This window comes from Ascaphus truei, chromosome 1 (genome assembly GCF_040206685.1).
Source record: "Ascaphus truei isolate aAscTru1 chromosome 1, aAscTru1.hap1, whole genome shotgun sequence".
NCBI lineage: Eukaryota > Metazoa > Chordata > Amphibia > Anura > Ascaphidae > Ascaphus > Ascaphus truei.
The window spans coordinates 553,345,789-553,365,751 of record NC_134483.1 but is presented as its reverse complement, the minus strand read 5'-3'; the positions used below and the strand labels follow the sequence as shown (position 1 = coordinate 553,365,751).

At 47.0% G+C, this 19,963-nt stretch overlaps 1 protein-coding gene across 1 annotated transcript in view; it reads left to right on the top strand.

Annotated features, from left to right (window-relative positions):
* LOC142466610 (uncharacterized) overlaps positions 1-19,963 on the top strand; it is a 164,000-nt gene that overhangs the window by 111,988 nt on the left and 32,049 nt on the right. The window contains exon 4 of the mRNA XM_075571865.1: positions 13,615-13,703. Coding sequence (XP_075427980.1) covers positions 13,615-13,703 — 89 coding nt within the window. The remainder of the gene's footprint in view (positions 1-13,614; positions 13,704-19,963) is intronic.

Here is a 19,963-nt window from a genome sequence, read left to right as displayed (position 1 = left end):
AGGAGTGCCAACCAGCGGAGATTCACAGATTCCAGGAGTGCTAACCAGCAGAGATTCACAGATTCCAAGAGTGCTAACCAGCGGAGATTCGCAGATTCCAGGAGTGCTAACCAGCGGAGATTCACAGATTCCAGGAGTGCCAAACAGCGGAGATTCACAGATTCCAGGAGTGCTAACCAGCGGAGATTCACAGATTCCAGGAGTGCCAACCAGCGGAGATTCACAGATTCCAGGAGTGCTAACCAGCGGAGATTCGCAGATTCCAGGAGTGCTAACCAGCGGAGATTCACAGATTCCAGGAGTACTAACCAGCGGAGATTCACAGATTCCAGGAGTGCCAACCAGCGGAGATTCACAGATTCCAGGAGTGCCAAACAGCGGAGATTCACAGATTCCAGGAGTGCTAACCAGCGGAGATTCACAGATTCCAGGAGTGCCAACCAGCGGAGATTCACAGATTCCAGGAGTGCTAACCAGCGGAGATTCGCAGATTCCAGGAGTGCTAACCAGCGGAGATTCACAGATTCCAGGAGTACTAACCAGCGGAGATTCACAGATTCCAGGAGTGCCAACCAGCGGAGATTCACAGATTCCAGGAGTGCTAACCAGCGGAGATTCACAGATTCCAGGAGTGCTAACCAGCGGTGATTCACAGATTCCAGGAGTGCCAACCAGCGGAGATTCAGATTCCAGGAGTATATAATTACGTCCCGCGTGTTACTGCTGTGACGCGCTGTGTTATATAATTACGTCCCGCGTGTTACTGCTGTGACGCGCTGTGTTATATAATTACATCCCGCGTATTACTGCTGTGACGCGCTGTGTTATATAATTACGTCCCGCGTATTACTGCTGTGACGCGCTGTGTTATATAATTACGTCCCGCGTATTACTGCTGTGACGCGCTGTGTTATATAATTACGTCCCGCGTATTACTGCTGTGACGCCCTGTGTTATATAATTACGTCCCGCGTATTACTGCTGTGACGCGCTGTGTTATATAATTACGTCCCGCGTATTACTGCTGTGACGCGCTGTGTTATATAATTACGTCCCGCGTATTACTGCTGTGACGCGCTGTGTTATATAATTACGTCCCGCGTATTACTGCTGTGACGCGCTGTGTTATATAATTACGTCCCGCGTATTACTGCTGTGACGCGCTGTGTTATATAATTACGTCCCGCGTATTACTGCTGTGACGCGCTGTGTTATATAATTACGTCCCGCGTATTACTGCTGTGATGCGCTGTGTTATATAATTACGTCCCGCGTATTACTGCTGTGACGCGCTGTGTTATATAATTACGTCCCGCGTATTACTGCTGTGACGCGCTGTGTTATATAATTACGTCCCGCGTATTACTGCTGTGACGCGCTGTGTTATATAATTACGTCCCGCGTATTACTGCTGTGTCGCGCTGTGACGCGCTGTGTTATATAATTACGTCCCACGTATTACTGCTGTGACGTGCTGTGTTATATAATTACGTCCCGCGTATTACTGCTGTGACGCGCTGTGTTATATAATTACGTCCCGCGTATTACTGCTGTGTCGCGCTGTGTTATATAATTACGTCCAGCGTATCACTGCTGTGACGCGCTGTGTTATATAATTACGTCCCGCGTATTACTGCTGTGACGCGCTGTGTTATATAATTACGTCCCGCGTATTACTGCTGTGACGCGCTGTGTTATATAATTACGTCCCGCGTATTACTGCTGTGACGCGCTGTGTTATATAATTACGTCCCGCGTATTACTGCTGTGACGCGCTGTGTTATATAATTACGTCCCGCGTATTACTGCTGTGCTGCGCTGTGTTATATAATTACTTCCCGCGTATTACTGCTGTGTCGCGCTGTGTTATATAATTACGTCCCGCGTATTACTGCTGTGACGCGCTGTGTTATATAATTACGTCCCGCTTATTACTGCTGTGACGCGCTGTGTTATATAATTACGTCCCGCGTATTACTGCTGTGACGCGCTGTGTTATATAATTACGTCCCGCGTATTACTGCTGTGACGCGCTGTGTTATATAATTACGTCCCGCGTATTACTGCTGTGACGCGCTGTGTTATATAATTACGTCCCGCGTATTACTGCTGTGACGCGCTGTGACGCGCTGTGTTATATAATTACGTCCCACGTATTACTGCTGTGACGCGCTGTGTTATATAATTACGTCCCGCGTATTACTGCTGTGACGCGCTGTGACGCGCTGTGTTATATAATTACGTCCCGCGTGTTACTGCTGTGACGCGCTGTGTTATATAATTACGTCCCGCGTGTTACTGCTGTGACGCGCTGTGTTATATAATTACGTCCCGCGTGTTACTGCTGTGACGCGCTGTGTTATATAATTACGTCCCGCGTGTTACTGCTGTGACGCGCTGTGTTATATAATTACGTCCCGCGTGTTACTGCTGTGACGCGCTGTGTTATATAATTACGTCCCGCGTGTTACTGCTGTGACGCGCTGTGTTATATAATTACGTACCGCGTGTTACTGCTGTGACGCGCTGTGTTATATAATTACGTCCCGCGTGTTACTGCTGTGACGCGCTGTGTTATATAATTACGTCCCGCGTGTTACTGCTGTGACGCGCTGTGTTATATAATTACGTCCCGCGTGTTACTGCTGTGACGCGCTGTGTTATATAATTACGTCCCGCGTGTTACTGCTGTGACGCGCTGTGTTATATAATTACGTCCCGCGTGTTACTGCTGTGACGCGCTGTGTTATATAATTACGTCCCGCGTGTTAATGCTGTTGTAAAGCGCTGTGTTATATAATTACGTCCCGCGTGTTACTGCTGTGACGCGCTGTGTTATATAATTACGTCCCGCGTGTTACTGCTGTGACGCGCTGTGTTATATAATTACGTCCCGCGTATTACTGCTGTGCTGCGCTGTGTTATATAATTACGTCCCGCGTATTACTGCTGTGACGCGCTGTGTTATATAATTACGTCCCGCGTATTACTGCTGTGTCGCGCTGTGTTATATAATTACGTCCAGCGTATTACTGCTGTGACGCGCTGTGTTATATAATTACGTCCCGCGTATTACTGCTGTGCTGCGCTGTGTTATATAATTACTTCCCGCGTATTACTGCTGTGTCGCGCTGTGTTATATAATTACGTCCCGCGTATTACTGCTGTGACGCGCTGTGTTATATAATTACGTCCCGCTTATTACTGCTGTGACGCGCTGTGTTATATAATTACGTCCCGCGTATTACTGCTGTGACGCGCTGTGTTATATAATTACGTCCCGCGTATTACTGCTGTGACGCGCTGTGTTATATAATTACGTCCCGCGTATTACTGCTGTGACGCGCTGTGTTATATAATTACGTCCCGCGTATTACTGCTGTGACGCGCTGTGACGCGCTGTGTTATATAATTACGTCCCGCGTATTACTGCTGTGACGCGCTGTGTTATATAATTACGTCCCGCGTATTACTGCTGTGACGCGCTGTGACGCGCTGTGTTATATAATTACGTCCCGCGTATTACTGCTGTGACTCGCTGTGTTATATAATTACGTCCCGCGTATTACTGCTGTGACGCACTGTGTTATATAATTACGTCCCGCGTATTACTGCTGTGCTGCGCTGTGTTATATAATTACGTCCCGCGTATTACTGCTGTGACGCGCTGTGTTATATAATTACGTCCCGCGTATTACTGCTGTGACGCGCTGTGTTATATAATTACGTCCCGCATGTTACTGCTGTGACGCGCTGTGTTATATAATTACGTCCCGCGTGTTACTGCTGTGACGCGCTGTGTTATATAATTACCGCGTGTTACTGCTGTGACGCGCTGTGTTATATAATTACGTCCCGCGTATTACTGCTGTGACGCGCTGTGTTATATAATTACGTCCCGCGTGTTACTGCTGTGACGCGCTGTGTTATATAATTACGTCCCGCGTATTACTGCTGTGACGCGCTGTGTTATATAATTACGTCCCGCGTGTTACTGCTGTGACGCGCTGTGTTATATAATTACATCCCGCGTGTTACTGCTGTGACGCGCTGTGTTATATAATTACGTCCCGCGTGTTACTGCTGTGACGCGCTGTGTTATATAATTACGTCCCGCATATTACTGCTGTGACGCGCTGTGTTATATAATTACGTCCCGCGTATTACTGCTGTGACGCGCTGTGTTATATAATTACGTCCCGCATGTTACTGCTGTGACGCGCTGTGTTATATAATTACGTCCCGCGTGTTACTGCTGTGACGCGCTGTGTTATATAATTACGTCCCGCGTGTTACTGCTGTGACGCGCTGTGTTATATAATTACGTCCCGCGTATTACTGCTGTGACGCGCTGTGTTATATAATTACGTCCCGCGTATTACTGCTGTGACGCGCTGTGTTATATAATTACGTCCCGCGTGTTACTGCTGTGACGCGCTGTGTTATATAATTACATCCCGCGTGTTACTGCTGTGACGCGCTGTGTTATATAATTACGTCCCGCGTGTTACTGCTGTGACGCGCTGTGTTATATAATTACGTCCCGCATATTACTGCTGTGACGCGCTGTGTTATATAATTACGTCCCGCGTATTACTGCTGTGACGCGCTGTGTTATATAATTACGTCCCGCGTATTACTGCTGTGACGCGCTGTGTTATATAATTACGTCCCGCGTATTACTGCTGTGACGCGCTGTGTTATATAATTACGTCCCGCGTATTACTGCTGTGACGCGCTGTGTTATATAATTACGTCCCGCGTGTTACTGCTGTGACGCGCTGTGTTATATAATTACATCCCGCGTGTTACTGCTGTGACGCGCTGTGTTATATAATTACGTCCCGCGTGTTACTGCTGTGACGCGCTGTGTTATATAATTACGTCCCGCATATTACTGCTGTGACGCGCTGTGTTATATAATTACGTCCCGCGTATTACTGCTGTGACGCGCTGTGTTATATAATTACGTCCCGCGTGTTACTGCTGTGACGCGCTGTGTTATATAATTACGTCCCGCGTGTTAATGCTGTTGTAAAGCGCTGTGTTATATAATTACGTCCCGCGTGTTACTGCTGTGACGCGCTGTGTTATATAATTACGTCCCGCGTGTTACTGCTGTGACGCGCTGTGTTATATAATTACGTCCCGCGTATTACTGCTGTGCTGCGCTGTGTTATATAATTACGTCCCGCGTATTACTGCTGTGACGCGCTGTGTTATATAATTACGTCCCGCGTATTACTGCTGTGTCGCGCTGTGTTATATAATTACGTCCAGCGTATTACTGCTGTGACGCGCTGTGTTATATAATTACGTCCCGCGTATTACTGCTGTGCTGCGCTGTGTTATATAATTACTTCCCGCGTATTACTGCTGTGTCGCGCTGTGTTATATAATTACGTCCCGCGTATTACTGCTGTGACGCGCTGTGTTATATAATTACGTCCCGCTTATTACTGCTGTGACGCGCTGTGTTATATAATTACGTCCCGCGTATTACTGCTGTGACGCGCTGTGTTATATAATTACGTCCCGCGTATTACTGCTGTGACGCGCTGTGTTATATAATTACGTCCCGCGTATTACTGCTGTGACGCTCTGTGTTATATAATTACGTCCCGCGTATTACTGCTGTGACGCGCTGTGACGCGCTGTGTTATATAATTACGTCCCGCGTATTACTGCTGTGACGCGCTGTGTTATATAATTACGTCCCGCGTATTACTGCTGTGACGCGCTGTGACGCGCTGTGTTATATAATTACGTCCCGCGTATTACTGCTGTGACTCGCTGTGTTATATAATTACGTCCCGCGTATTACTGCTGTGACGCACTGTGTTATATAATTACGTCCCGCGTATTACTGCTGTGCTGCGCTGTGTTATATAATTACGTCCCGCGTATTACTGCTGTGACGCGCTGTGTTATATAATTACGTCCCGCGTATTACTGCTGTGACGCGCTGTGTTATATAATTACGTCCCGCATGTTACTGCTGTGACGCGCTGTGTTATATAATTACGTCCCGCGTGTTACTGCTGTGACGCGCTGTGTTATATAATTACCGCGTGTTACTGCTGTGACGCGCTGTGTTATATAATTACGTCCCGCGTATTACTGCTGTGACGCGCTGTGTTATATAATTACGTCCCGCGTGTTACTGCTGTGACGCGCTGTGTTATATAATTACGTCCCGCGTATTACTGCTGTGACGCGCTGTGTTATATAATTACGTCCCGCGTGTTACTGCTGTGACGCGCTGTGTTATATAATTACATCCCGCGTGTTACTGCTGTGACGCGCTGTGTTATATAATTACGTCCCGCGTGTTACTGCTGTGACGCGCTGTGTTATATAATTACGTCCCGCATATTACTGCTGTGACGCGCTGTGTTATATAATTACGTCCCGCGTATTACTGCTGTGACGCGCTGTGTTATATAATTACGTCCCGCATGTTACTGCTGTGACGCGCTGTGTTATATAATTACGTCCCGCGTGTTACTGCTGTGACGCGCTGTGTTATATAATTACGTCCCGCGTGTTACTGCTGTGACGCGCTGTGTTATATAATTACGTCCCGCGTATTACTGCTGTGACGCGCTGTGTTATATAATTACGTCCCGCGTATTACTGCTGTGACGCGCTGTGTTATATAATTACGTCCCGCGTGTTACTGCTGTGACGCGCTGTGTTATATAATTACATCCCGCGTGTTACTGCTGTGACGCGCTGTGTTATATAATTACGTCCCGCGTGTTACTGCTGTGACGCGCTGTGTTATATAATTACGTCCCGCATATTACTGCTGTGACGCGCTGTGTTATATAATTACGTCCCGCGTATTACTGCTGTGACGCGCTGTGTTATATAATTACGTCCCGCGTATTACTGCTGTGACGCGCTGTGTTATATAATTACGTCCCGCGTATTACTGCTGTACTGCGCTGTGTTATATAATTACGTCCCGCGTATTACTGCTGTACTGCGCTGTGTTATATAATTACGTCCCGCGTATTACTGCTGTGTCGCGCTGTGTTATATAATTACGTCCCGCGTTACTGCTGTGACGCGCTGTGTTATATAATTACGTCCCGCGTGTTACTGCTGTGACGCGCTGTGTTATATAATTACGTCCCGCGTATTACTGCTGTGACGCGTTGTGACACGCTGTGTTATATAATTACGTCCCGCTTATTACTGCTGTGACGCACTGTGTACCTGTGTTATATAATTACGTCCCGCGTATTACTGCTGTGACGCGTTGTGACACGCTGTGTTATATAATTACGTCCCGCGTATTACTGCTGTGTCGCGCTGTGTTATATAATTACGTCCCGCGTATTACTGCTGTGTCGCGCTGTGTTATATAATTACGTCCCGCGTATTACTGCTGTGACGCTCTGTGTTATATAATTACGTCCCGCGTATTACTGCTGTGACGCGCTGTGTTATATAATTACGTCCCGCGTATTACTGCTGTATCGCGCTGTGTTATATAATTACGTCCCGCGTATTACTGCTGTGACGCGCTGTGTTATATAATTACGTCCCGCGTATTACTGCTGTGACGCGCTGTGTTATATAATTACGTCCCGCGTATTACTGCTGTGACGCGCTGTGTTATATAATTGTGTCCCGCATATTACTGCTGTGACGCGCTGTGTTATATAATTACGTCCCGCGTATTACTGCTGTGACGCGCTGTGTTATATTATTACGTCCCGCGTATTACTGCTGTGACGCGCTGTGACGCGCTGTGTTATATTATTACGTCCCGCGTATTACTGCTGTGACGCGCTGTGTTATATAATTGTGTCCCGCATATTACTGCTGTGACGCGCTGTGTTATATAATTACGTCCCGCGTATTACTGCTGTGACGCGCTGTGTTATATAATTACGTCCCGCGTATTACTGCTGTGACGCGCTGTGTTATATAATTACGTCCCGCGTATTACTGCTGTGTCGCGCTGTGTTATATAATTACGTCCCACGTATTACTGCTGTGACACGCTGTGTTATATAATTACGTCCCACGTATTACTGCTGTGACGCGCTGTGTTATATAATTGTGTCCCGCATATTACTGCTGTGACGCGCTGTGTTATATAATTACGTCCCGCGTATTACTGCTGTGACGCGCTGTGTTATATAATTACGTCCCGCGTATTACTGCTGTATCGCGCTGTGTTATATAATTACGTCCCGCGTATTACTGCTGTGACGCGCTGTGTTATATAATTACGTCCCGCGTATTACTGCTGTGACGCGCTGTGTTATATAATTACGTCCCGCGTATTACTGCTGTGACGCGCTGTGTTATATAATTGTGTCCCGCATATTACTGCTGTGACGCGCTGTGTTATATAATTACGTCCCGCGTATTACTGCTGTGACGCGCTGTGTTATATTATTACGTCCCGCGTATTACTGCTGTGACGCGCTGTGACGCGCTGTGTTATATTATTACGTCCCGCGTATTACTGCTGTGACGCGCTGTGTTATATAATTGTGTCCCGCATATTACTGCTGTGACGCGCTGTGTTATATAATTACGTCCCGCGTATTACTGCTGTGACGCGCTGTGTTATATAATTACGTCCCGCGTATTACTGCTGTGACGCGCTGTGTTATATAATTACGTCCCGCGTATTACTGCTGTGTCGCGCTGTGTTATATAATTACGTCCCACGTATTACTGCTGTGACACGCTGTGTTATATAATTACGTCCCACGTATTACTGCTGTGACGCGCTGTGTTATATAATTGTGTCCCGCATATTACTGCTGTGACGCGCTGTGTTATATAATTACGTCCCGCGTATTACTGCTGTGACGCGCTGTGTTATATAATTACGTCCCGCGTATTACTGCTGTGACGCGCTGTGACGCGCTGTGTTATATAATTATGTCCCGCGTATTACTGCTGTGACGCGCTGTGTTATATAATTGTGTCCCGCATATTACTGCTGTGACGCGCTGTGTTATATAATTACGTCCCGCGTATTACTGCTGTGACGCGCTGTGTCGCGCTGTGTTATATAATTACGTCCCGCGTATTACTGCTGTGTCGCGCTGTGTTATATAATTACGTCCCGCGTATTACTGCTGTGACGCGCTGTGTTATATAATTACGTCCCGCGTATTACTGCTGTGACGCGCTGTGTTATATAATTACGTCCCGCGTATTACTGCTGTGACGAGCTGTGTTATATAATTACGTCCCGCGTATTACTGCTGTGACGCGCTGTGTTATATAATTACGTCCCGCGTATTACTGCTGTGACGCGCTGTGTTATATAATTACGTCCCGCGTATTACTGCTGTGTCGCGCTGTGTTATATAATTACGTCCCGCGTATTACTGCTGTGACGCGCTGTGTTATATAATTACGTCCCGCGTATTACTGCTGTGACGCGCTGTGTTATATAATTACGTCCCGCGTATTACTGCTGTGACGCGCTGTGTAATTTAATAGTGCTATATAAAGACATGCATGCATACACCCCCTATATCTCCAGATTACACACACCTAATATATACACCCTTATATCTCCAGATTACGCACACACAGTGTACAGTATACACCCCTATATCTCCAGATTACACACACACACACACACACAGTGTATACACCCCCTATGTCTTCAGATTACGCACACACAGTGCATACCCTCCCTATGTCTCCATATTACACACACACAGTGTATACACTCCCTATGTCTCCAGATTACACACACACAGTGTATACACTCCATATGTCTCCAGATTACACACACAGTGTATACACTCCCTATGTCTCCATATTACACACACACAGTGTATACACTCCCTATGTCTCCAGATTACACACACACAGTGTATACACTCCATATGTCTCCAGATTACACACACAGTGTATACACTCCCTATGTCTCCAGATTACACACACACCGTGTATACACCCCTATATCTCCAGATTATACACACACAGTGTAAAGTATACACCCCTATATCTCCAGATTACACACACAGTGTTTACACTCCCTATATCTCCAGATTACACACACAGTGTATACACTCCCTATATCTCCAGATTACACACAGTGTATACACTCCCTATATCTCCAGATTACACACAGTGTATACCCTCCCTATGTCTCCAGATTACACACACACAGTGTATACACTCCCTATGTCTCCAGATTACACACACACAGTGTATACACTCCCTATGTCTCCAGATTACACACACACCGTGTATACACTCCCTATGTCTCCAGATTACACACACACCGTGTATACACTCCCTATGTCTCCAGATTACACACACAACGTGTATACACTGCCTATATCTCCAGATTACACAAACACAGTGTAAAGTATACACCCCTATATCTCCAGATTACACACACAGTGTATACACTCCCTATATCTCCAGATTACACACACACAGTGTATACACTCCCTATATCTCCAGATTACACACACACAGTGTATACACCCCTATATCTCCAGATTACACACAGTGTATACACTCCCTATGTCTCCAGATTACACACACCCAATATATACACCCCTATATCTCCAAATTACACACACACAGTGTACAGTATACATCCCTATATCTCCAGATTACACACAGTGTAAAGTATACACCCCTATATCTCCAGATTACACACAGTGTATACACTCCCTATATCTCCAGATTTCACACACAGTGTATACACTCCCTATATCTCCAGATTACACACACACAATAAATACACCCCTATATCTCCAGATTACACACAGTGTATACACTCCCTATATCTCCAGATTACACACAGTGTATACTGTACACTGCCTATATCTCCAGATTACACACAGTGTATACACTCCCTATATCTCCAGATTACACACACACACACACACAGTGTATAGACCCCCTATATATCTAGATTACACACACACCGTGTATACACTCCCTATGTCTCCAGATTACACACACACAGTGTATACACTCCCTATGTCTCCAGATTACACACACAACGTGTATACACCCCTATATCTCCAGATTACACACACAAAGTGTAAAGTATACACCCCTATATCTCCAGATTACACACACAGTGTATACACTCCCTATATCTCCAGATTACACACACACAGTGTATACACCCCTATATCTCCAGATTACACACACAGTGTATACACCCCCTATATCTCCAGATTACACACACAGTGTATACACTCCCTATATCTCCAGATTACACACACACAGTGTATACACCCCTATATCTCCAGATTACACACAGTGTATACACTCCCTATGTCTCCAGATTACACACACCCAATATATACACCCCTATATCTCCAAATTACACACACACAGTGTACAGTATACATCCCTATATCTCCAGATTACACACAGTGTAAAGTATACACCCCTATATCTCCAGATTACACACAGTGTATACACTCCCTATATCTCCAGATTACACACACAGTGTATACACTCCCTATATCTCCAGATTACACACAGTGTATACACTCCCTATATCTCCAGATTACACACAGTGTATACACTCCCTATATCTCCAGATTACACACACACACACACACACACACACACAGTGTATAGACCCCCTATATATCTAGATTACACACACACCGTGTATACACTCCCTATATCTCCAGATTACACACAGTGTATACACTCCCTATATCTCCAGATTACACACACACACACACACACACACAGTGTATAGAACCCCTATATATCTAGATTACACACACACAGTGAACTAAATTAAGATTTATTTACAGAAGTAATTTGTCAGTTGAACAAATGTGTTGACGCGTTTCACATTACAGTATGTACAGTATGTCTCCATATTACACACACACAGTGTATACACTCCCTATGTGTCCAGATTACACACACACAGTGTATACACTCCCTATGTCTCCAGATTACACACACACAGTGTATACACTCCATATGTCTCCAGATTACACACACACCGTGTATACACTCCCTATGTCTCCAGATTACACACACAGTGTATACACCCCTATATCTCCAGATTACACACACACAGTGCATACCCTCCCTATGTCTCCAGATTACACACACACAGTGTATACACTCCCTATGTCTCCAGATTACACACACACACACACACACACACACACACAGTGTATACACTCCCTATGTCTCCAGATTTCACACACACAGTGTATACACTCCCTATGTCTCCAGATTACACACACACCGTGTATACACTCCCTATGTCTCCAGATTACACACACACCGTGTATACACTCCCTATGTCTCCAGATTACACGCACACAGTGTATACACTCCCTATGTCTCCAGATTACACACACAGTGTATACACTCCCTATGTCTCCAGATTACACACACACAGTGTATACACTCCCTATGTCTCCAGATAACACACACACAGTGTATACACTCCCTATGTCTCCAGATTACACACACAATGTGTATACACACCTATATCTCCAGATTACACACACACAATAAATACACCCCTATATCTCCAGATTACACACACAGTGTATACACTCCCTATATCTCCAGATTTCACACACACAGTGTATACACCCCTATATCTCCAGATTACACACACACACTAAATACACCCCTATATCTCCAGATTACACACACAGTGTATACACTCCCTATATCTCCAGATTACACACACACAATAAATACACCCCTATATGTCCAGATTACACACACAGTGTATACACTCCCTATATCTCCAGATTACACACAGTGTATACACTCCCTATATCTCCAGATTACACACACACACACACACACACACACACACACACACACACACACACACACACACACACACACACACACACACACACACACACACACACAGTGTATAGACCCCCTATATATCTAGATTACACACACACACAGTATATACACTCCCTATATCTCCAGATTACACACACACACACAGTATATACACCCCTATATCTCCAGATTACACACACACAGTATATACACCCCTATATCTCCAGATTACACACACACACAGTATATACACCCCTATATCTCCAGATTACACACACAGTATATACACCCCTATATCTCCAGATTACACACACACACAGTATATACACCCCTATATCTCCAGATTACACACACACAGTATATACACCCCTATGTCTCCAGATTACACACACACAGTATATACACCCCTATATCTCCAGATTACACACACAGTATATACACCCCTATATCTCCAGATTACACACACACACAGTATATACACCCCTATATCTCCAGATTACACACACAGTATATACACCCCTATATCTCCAGATTACACACACACACAGTATATACACCCCTATATCTCCAGATTACACACACACAGTATATACACCCCTATGTCTCCAGATTACACACACACAGTATATACACCCCTATATCTCCAGATTACACACACAGTATATACACCCCTATATCTCCAGATTACACACACACACAGTATATACACCCCTATATCTCCAGATTACACACACACAGTATAGACACCGCCTGGAATGCCCGGTACATCTCCCCTGTTTTAGTCTCTCTTGTATCCTCGCCTTGCAGTGGGAACATTGAGGGGAGCGCTCCATACACAGAGGGGTCTCCGTGCTCAGAATGCCCCCGGAAACACGTCTGCAGGGAGTCGCTGTGTGGTATGTACAGACCATTTTATATATTCACAGTATATATAAACTCAGAGGATAGGCCTGTTACATGCATAGGTGGGATCACAGAGTAGGGAGGGATAGACAGTTTGTCACAGTGTCACCCTGCGGGGGGAGGGACAGTCTCTTCACAGTGTCACCCTGCGGGGGGAGGGAGGGACAGACAGGCTCTGTCACAGTGTCACCCCGCGGGGGGAGGGACAGACAGTCACTGTCACAGTGTCACCCTGCGGGGGGAGGGACAGACAGTCTGTCACAGTGTCACCCAGCGGGGGGAGGGACAGACAGTCTCTGTCACAGTGTCACCCTGCGGGGGGAGGGACAGTCTCTGTCACAGTGTCACCCTGCGGGGGGAGGGACAGACAGTCTCTGTCACAGTGTCACCCTGCGGGAGTAGGGAAGGATAGACAGTCTGTCACAGTGTCACCCAGCGGGGGGAGGGACAGACAGTCTCTGTCACAGTGTCACCCTGCGGGGGGAGGGACAGACAGGATGTCACAGTGTCACCCTGCGGGGGGAGGGACAGACAGGCTGTCACAGTGTCACCCTGCGGGGGGAGGGACAGACAGTCTCTGTCACAGTGTCACCCTGCGGGGGGAGGGACAGTCTGTCACATTGTCACCCTGTGGGGGAAGGGACAGTCTCTGTCACAGTGTCACCCTGCGGGGGAAGGGACAGTCTCTGTCACAGTGTCACCTTGCGGGGGAAGGGACAGACATTCTCTGTCACAGTGTCACCCTGCGGGGGGAGGGACAGACAGGCTCTGTCACAGTGTCACCCTGCAGGGTGAGGGACAGACAGTCTGTCACAGTGTCACCCTGCGGAGGGAGGAATAAAGTCTACTCCATCACGTGTGTGATTAAGAAGAACATGGGTTTTTAAAATAGCTACTCATCAGGGGTAGGATGGTTACAGGGGTAGGATGGTTACAGGGGTAGGATGGTTACAGGGGTAGGGTGGTTACAGGGGTAGGATGGTTACAGGGGTAGGATGGTTACAGGGGTAGGATGGTTACAGGGGTAAGATGGTTACAGGGGTAGGATGGTTACAGGGGTAGGATGGTTACAGGGGTAAGATGGTTACCGGGGTAGGATTGTTACAGGGACATCAGAAGGGGGCCGATATGTCCTGCAGCCCAGAGCGAATGAAAGATTCGTCCCAGAAATGGCGGAATGTGTAGAGGGCCCGTGGCAGAAGTCGTGTACCCCAAAGCAGTATCTGTGAAACCCTCAACAAACTAAACCAGGGAAGCGGAGCCGGAACCAATAAGTGACGATCCCTTGACCAGCCCTGAAGATGCCTACAAACTGCCAGGCGTCACTGTGATCTCCTCCGTGAGCTATTGGAACAGGAGATAGAAGCTAATGCCGAGTTACAGAGTGGTCAGCTCACACTCACCTTTGGACTGTGGGTCTGTGATGAACACGGAGCATCACTTATGAAGTGACTTCGAAGACCGGACAACTGAGCTGAAGACGGCGAACTCGATTATTACCGCCATGGTCAAGAAAAAGACCAGCTCTGACTGAGTTATTGCTGACGGAAGCAGAGGCTCAGAAGAAGGCCCTCAGTCTCAGTATACAGCTGGAAATCTCTCCGAAAGAGATTCACACTCTACACATATAGTTGGATGTCTCTTGTCAGGAATTCAGCGGTCTCAGCATAGTAGTGGAACTCTCTTAAAGGGAATTTCACTGATTCGGTGCAGAACTGGGAGTCTCTCAGAAATTCACAATCTTGGTACAGAGCTGGAAATCTCTCAAAAAGAGGCTTGCAGTCTCCGTACCGGTCTGGAAATCTCTCAAAAAGAAGCTTGCAGTCTCCGTACCGGTCTGGAAATCTCTCAAAGGAGCTTCACACTTTCAACACAGAGCTAGAAGTCTTGCACCAGGAAATCGGAAGTCCCAGCACAGAGGTGTGTAAATGGAAGGATGACTACAGAAAGTCTGTGTGTTATACAGAGAACAGAAACCTGACAGAGGAGGTTTCATATCAGCCTGATCAAGTCAGTGAAGGAAAGGATAAGCTTCACAAAGTAAGGTGAAGAAACAACTCCAATTAGAAAAGTTGGAGGTGCAGTTAGCACTGGAAGAAGCAGAGGGCGCTTTTAAGCAGGAAAAGAGCAAATCCCTGTGTCTTAATTTGGAACTCTCTCAGACAAGATCAGACTCTGAAGAAAGAAGAGAAGTGTTTTACCCCAGTAAAATGTTAGGAAGATGCTACAGGAAAATGAGAGAAGCTGCTTGTGTGATTCAATCCAGATATAGGTCCTACGTCACAACCAAGCAAGCTGTGCGTAGCTATAAATGCACCTGGAATGCCGTCTCAGGGCTACAATCCCAACATGTGTCTATCTCAGGCTCTAACTCCCACCCCCTGGATATCACCTGTGGTGTCCCGCAAGGCTCTGTTCTGGGGCCCCTACTCTTCTCAGTGTTCATCAATGATCTTCCCACAGCTTGTAAGGAAGCCTCAATACACATGTATGCAGATGACACAATCCTATATGCACACAGCCAAAGCCTCTCTGACCTTCAACACATACTTCAGTCTGACTTTTTGAGACTCGAAAACTGGATTTCCCAAAACAAACTGTTTTTAAACACTGACAAGACTCTAACAATGGTATTTGGGACCAAGGCTAAAATTGTTAAGCTTGCAGTGACTGACCTCCAGATCTGAACCCTGAACGCTAACACCACCCTAACGCCTGTTACTAGTTTTAAATACTTGGGCATATGGTTTGACTCCCATTTAACATTTGGGATGCACATTGATACCCTGACATCCAAAACCTATGCCAAACAAGGTGTACTTTACAGGAACAAATCCTCCCTAAGTCTCCTGGTCAGAAAGAGTATTGCACAGCAGATGCTAATGCCAATTATCGACTATGGGGACATAGTATATGGCTCGGCACCTCAAACCCACCTTAGCAAACTTGACACTCTCTACAAGTAAGTATGCTGTTTTGTTCTCCAATGCAACTATAACACATATCACTGCGAAATGCTCAAAGAACTAGATTGGTCATCACTAGAGTCTAGGCGCAAAGTTCACCTTTCCTGTCTTGCCTTCAAATACTTTCTGGGCAAGCTACCCAGCTACCTGAACAAGCTCCTCACCCCTACCACATGCAGCACCTATCACCTGAGATCTGACTCCAAAAGACTGTTCACGGTCACAAGGTTCAGCAAAGTATTTGGCCACTCCTCCTTCTCTTACCGTGCACCCCAAAACTGAACAGTCTACCGGAGACTCACAGCCACCACCAGTCTAAGGGCCTCATGCAGTAAGCCCCGATAAGGCTTTTTCGGCATTTTTTGCCCTCCAGATTCAGTAAGCGCCGATAAGTGGGAATTATCGGCAACTTTTCCTCCCGATAAAAAATTATCGGGAGCCGGCTGCCGATAAGCCACTTATCGGCACTTTTTGAACCCGGCTGAATTCAGGTAGCCCCGATCAGCTTTTCGGTGCTGATCGGCACCCCAGACTGGAGAGTTTATCGGGAATCCAGCCCGCCAACTAAAGTTGGCAAGTTGGTGGAGGAGAAGCATCGGTAAGGGCGACACTTAGAAAAAATCAGCCCTTTTTCCTGTCTGTGATTGATGCCGGGGGTCTCCGGAGCTGATACCCGCACCGGAGCCCCCCGGCATGCGTCCGAGGCAGGAAAAAGGCATGTACAGCCCACTTCATTACCTTAGCGGCTAACCGCTAAGGCAATGAAGGGGTTAACCCACCGTGCCAGCTTTATTGTAGGTAGCGGGGGTGGGTGAAGGGGGTATTTGGCCCTGGGTGTGAGTTTAGGACTTGCGGGGGGGTGGCCTATACATTCAATATAAAATTCTAGTCACGATGTGTAGTTGTGATTGAAGAGAAGACCGGTGCCAAAGTCACTGTACCTATGCACTCACCTAGTTTCTCTGTAAGTATTTGCTCTAGTTCCTCACATTTCGTGTCACTTGCACGACGATCTGTGTCTGACTCAGCCTAATTTAGCTCCAGTACTTCAACCTTGGCAGAGTTCTCATCAACTCCAAGCGTACCCCATGGTACCTCTCTTTAGTCGGCAGACTTGTAGACTTCGGCCTCTCTTTCTTGACAAATTAATTGACTCAGACGGAAGCAGCGCTGGATAGTCAGTGACGCCCTTCTCAGCGTACGATCGCGGACACATTTCCGTCTCATTCTCAGAGAGAAGGCATCTTTATAGTGGCTACTATCAAGGCAAGGAATCTACTCTGGACCGCGTGGGTACGGTAGTATGACTGGATTTTTATTGCGCGTCTCCATCGTAATTTAGTCCTTGTATTCTGCGTTTTGTGGAAAGCAGATTGTAGTACTGCAACACTATTGCAGATACGCTTATAGGAATGCACAGCTTGCTTGGTTATGACGTATAATCTATATCCAGATCACACTAGCAGCTTTCTTCACATCCCTGAAGTGTCTTTTTTGCTGATATTTCCTAACATTTGACTGTAGAAGAATCACACATTTCTTCAAGTATTCATACTTCTTTCTTTGCAGCAAGTTTAATTGATCAGTGAGAGACCTATGTTTCTTGCGTACATCCAGCAGTTCTCCTCTCAGGGCCTCCACCTCTTCCTTGTGCTTGCTCTAAGTTTGCATAAAGGCATCTTTTCTTATATTTTGGAGCTCTGCAGATTTGTTTGCTAGGGTCGCAGCTGCTTTCCTTTTCCATGTCTCTTTCTCCTTGGCGTACTGACTGTTGGGGATGGAGCAACTGCTCTGCTCCTCCAGCTCTTGCTCCAGTTTCTGGACCTTCTCCTGCTTCCTCTCATACAAAGTCACCTGGCTTCTAAGCTCCTCTTCCAGCAATGCTCTGGTGAAACTCAGCGTGGCCTTCAGCTCCTCATGCTGCTGTGCTGGGACACACTGAGTACTCAGACGTTCTTCTAGCCTGAATAGTTTCTTCCTGCAGAAATCGCTGCTTCTCCTCAGCATCCGCCTTTTTCTCCTTGACCTCCTGTAGACTCACACGCTGCTCTTGCAACTGACTCTGCAGTACATGGTCTACTTGTGTGCGCTGCACCAGGGAGACACGTTCTTTTTGCAGCACTCTCTCTGCATTCTCCAGTTCTTCCTGCTCTGCTAAGTTTTCCTGGGCCAATAAATCTTCACTTCTTCTGCTTGGTGAAGCTTCTCTTTCCCTTCACTGACCTGACCAGTCAAATGTGAATCCTCTTCTTTCAGGTTTCTGTTCTCCTTTTTATAGTCTCTTTCACTCAGGGCCTTTTCATAGGCCTCCTCTAATGTACACAGCTCTGTGTTTAGACCGTGGACCTCCTGGCAAGAGTGCTCCAGCTCTTTGCTAAGAGTGTGAATCTCTTTCTGAGCGGCTTTCAACTCTCTATGGCAATTGCCAGGACTCGACAAATGCACTCACCCACACGCCCAGGGTGAGTGCATTTTGCCCGCTGTCGAGTGGTTCGGTGTCGCCCTGCATCTTCCGTGTCTCCCCCTACATCTCCCTTGAAAATGGCCGCGTGGTGTCAAATGATGCCACGTTGCCATGACAATGACACGCTACGTAACGTCATGACATCAAGTCCAGCACAGTGGCAGAGGCACAGAGGCAGAGGAGCGTGCACCTGGTCGCATGAGCTAGACTCCCCTCTCCCCTGGTCAACATGATGTTTCTCCTCTCCACTCTGCCTGCTGTAACCCCTCCCCCAACCCCCAGGGGAGTCCCCGTGCGCCGGAGGAAGCGGGTGTCTCTGCTCTCCAGTTGAGGGAGTCCCAGTGCGGCAGAAGGAAGGGGGAGAGTCTCCTCACTCCAGTTGAGGGAGTCCCAGTGCAGCGGAAGGAAGGGGGAGAGTCTCCTCACTCCAGTTGAGGGAGTTCCATGCGCCAGGAGGAGGAAGCATGGTTGAGGGGGGTCAGTTAATTACCGCGTGGTGGGCATTGTGGTGCCAGTGGGGAGCTGCTGAGGTACGGTGACCAGACGTCCCGGTTTTTAATGTGCTTGTGCCGGTTTAGGTTGCCGCGCTCAGCCATAGATGGGAGGAGGGAGGAGGGAGGAGAACCGGGCTGTCTGCAGCTTCTGGGCAGCAGGTGGCGCTGCAGAGCTCTCCATAGTTTGTCCTCACTAGATCTCCCAGTTCCTCCATGTCTCTGTGTTGGTGTGTGTGTGTGTGTGTGTCTGTGTTGGTAAGTGTGTGTGTCTGTATTGGTGTGTGTGTCTGTGTTGGTAAGTGTGTGTCTGTATTGGTGTGTGTGTGTGT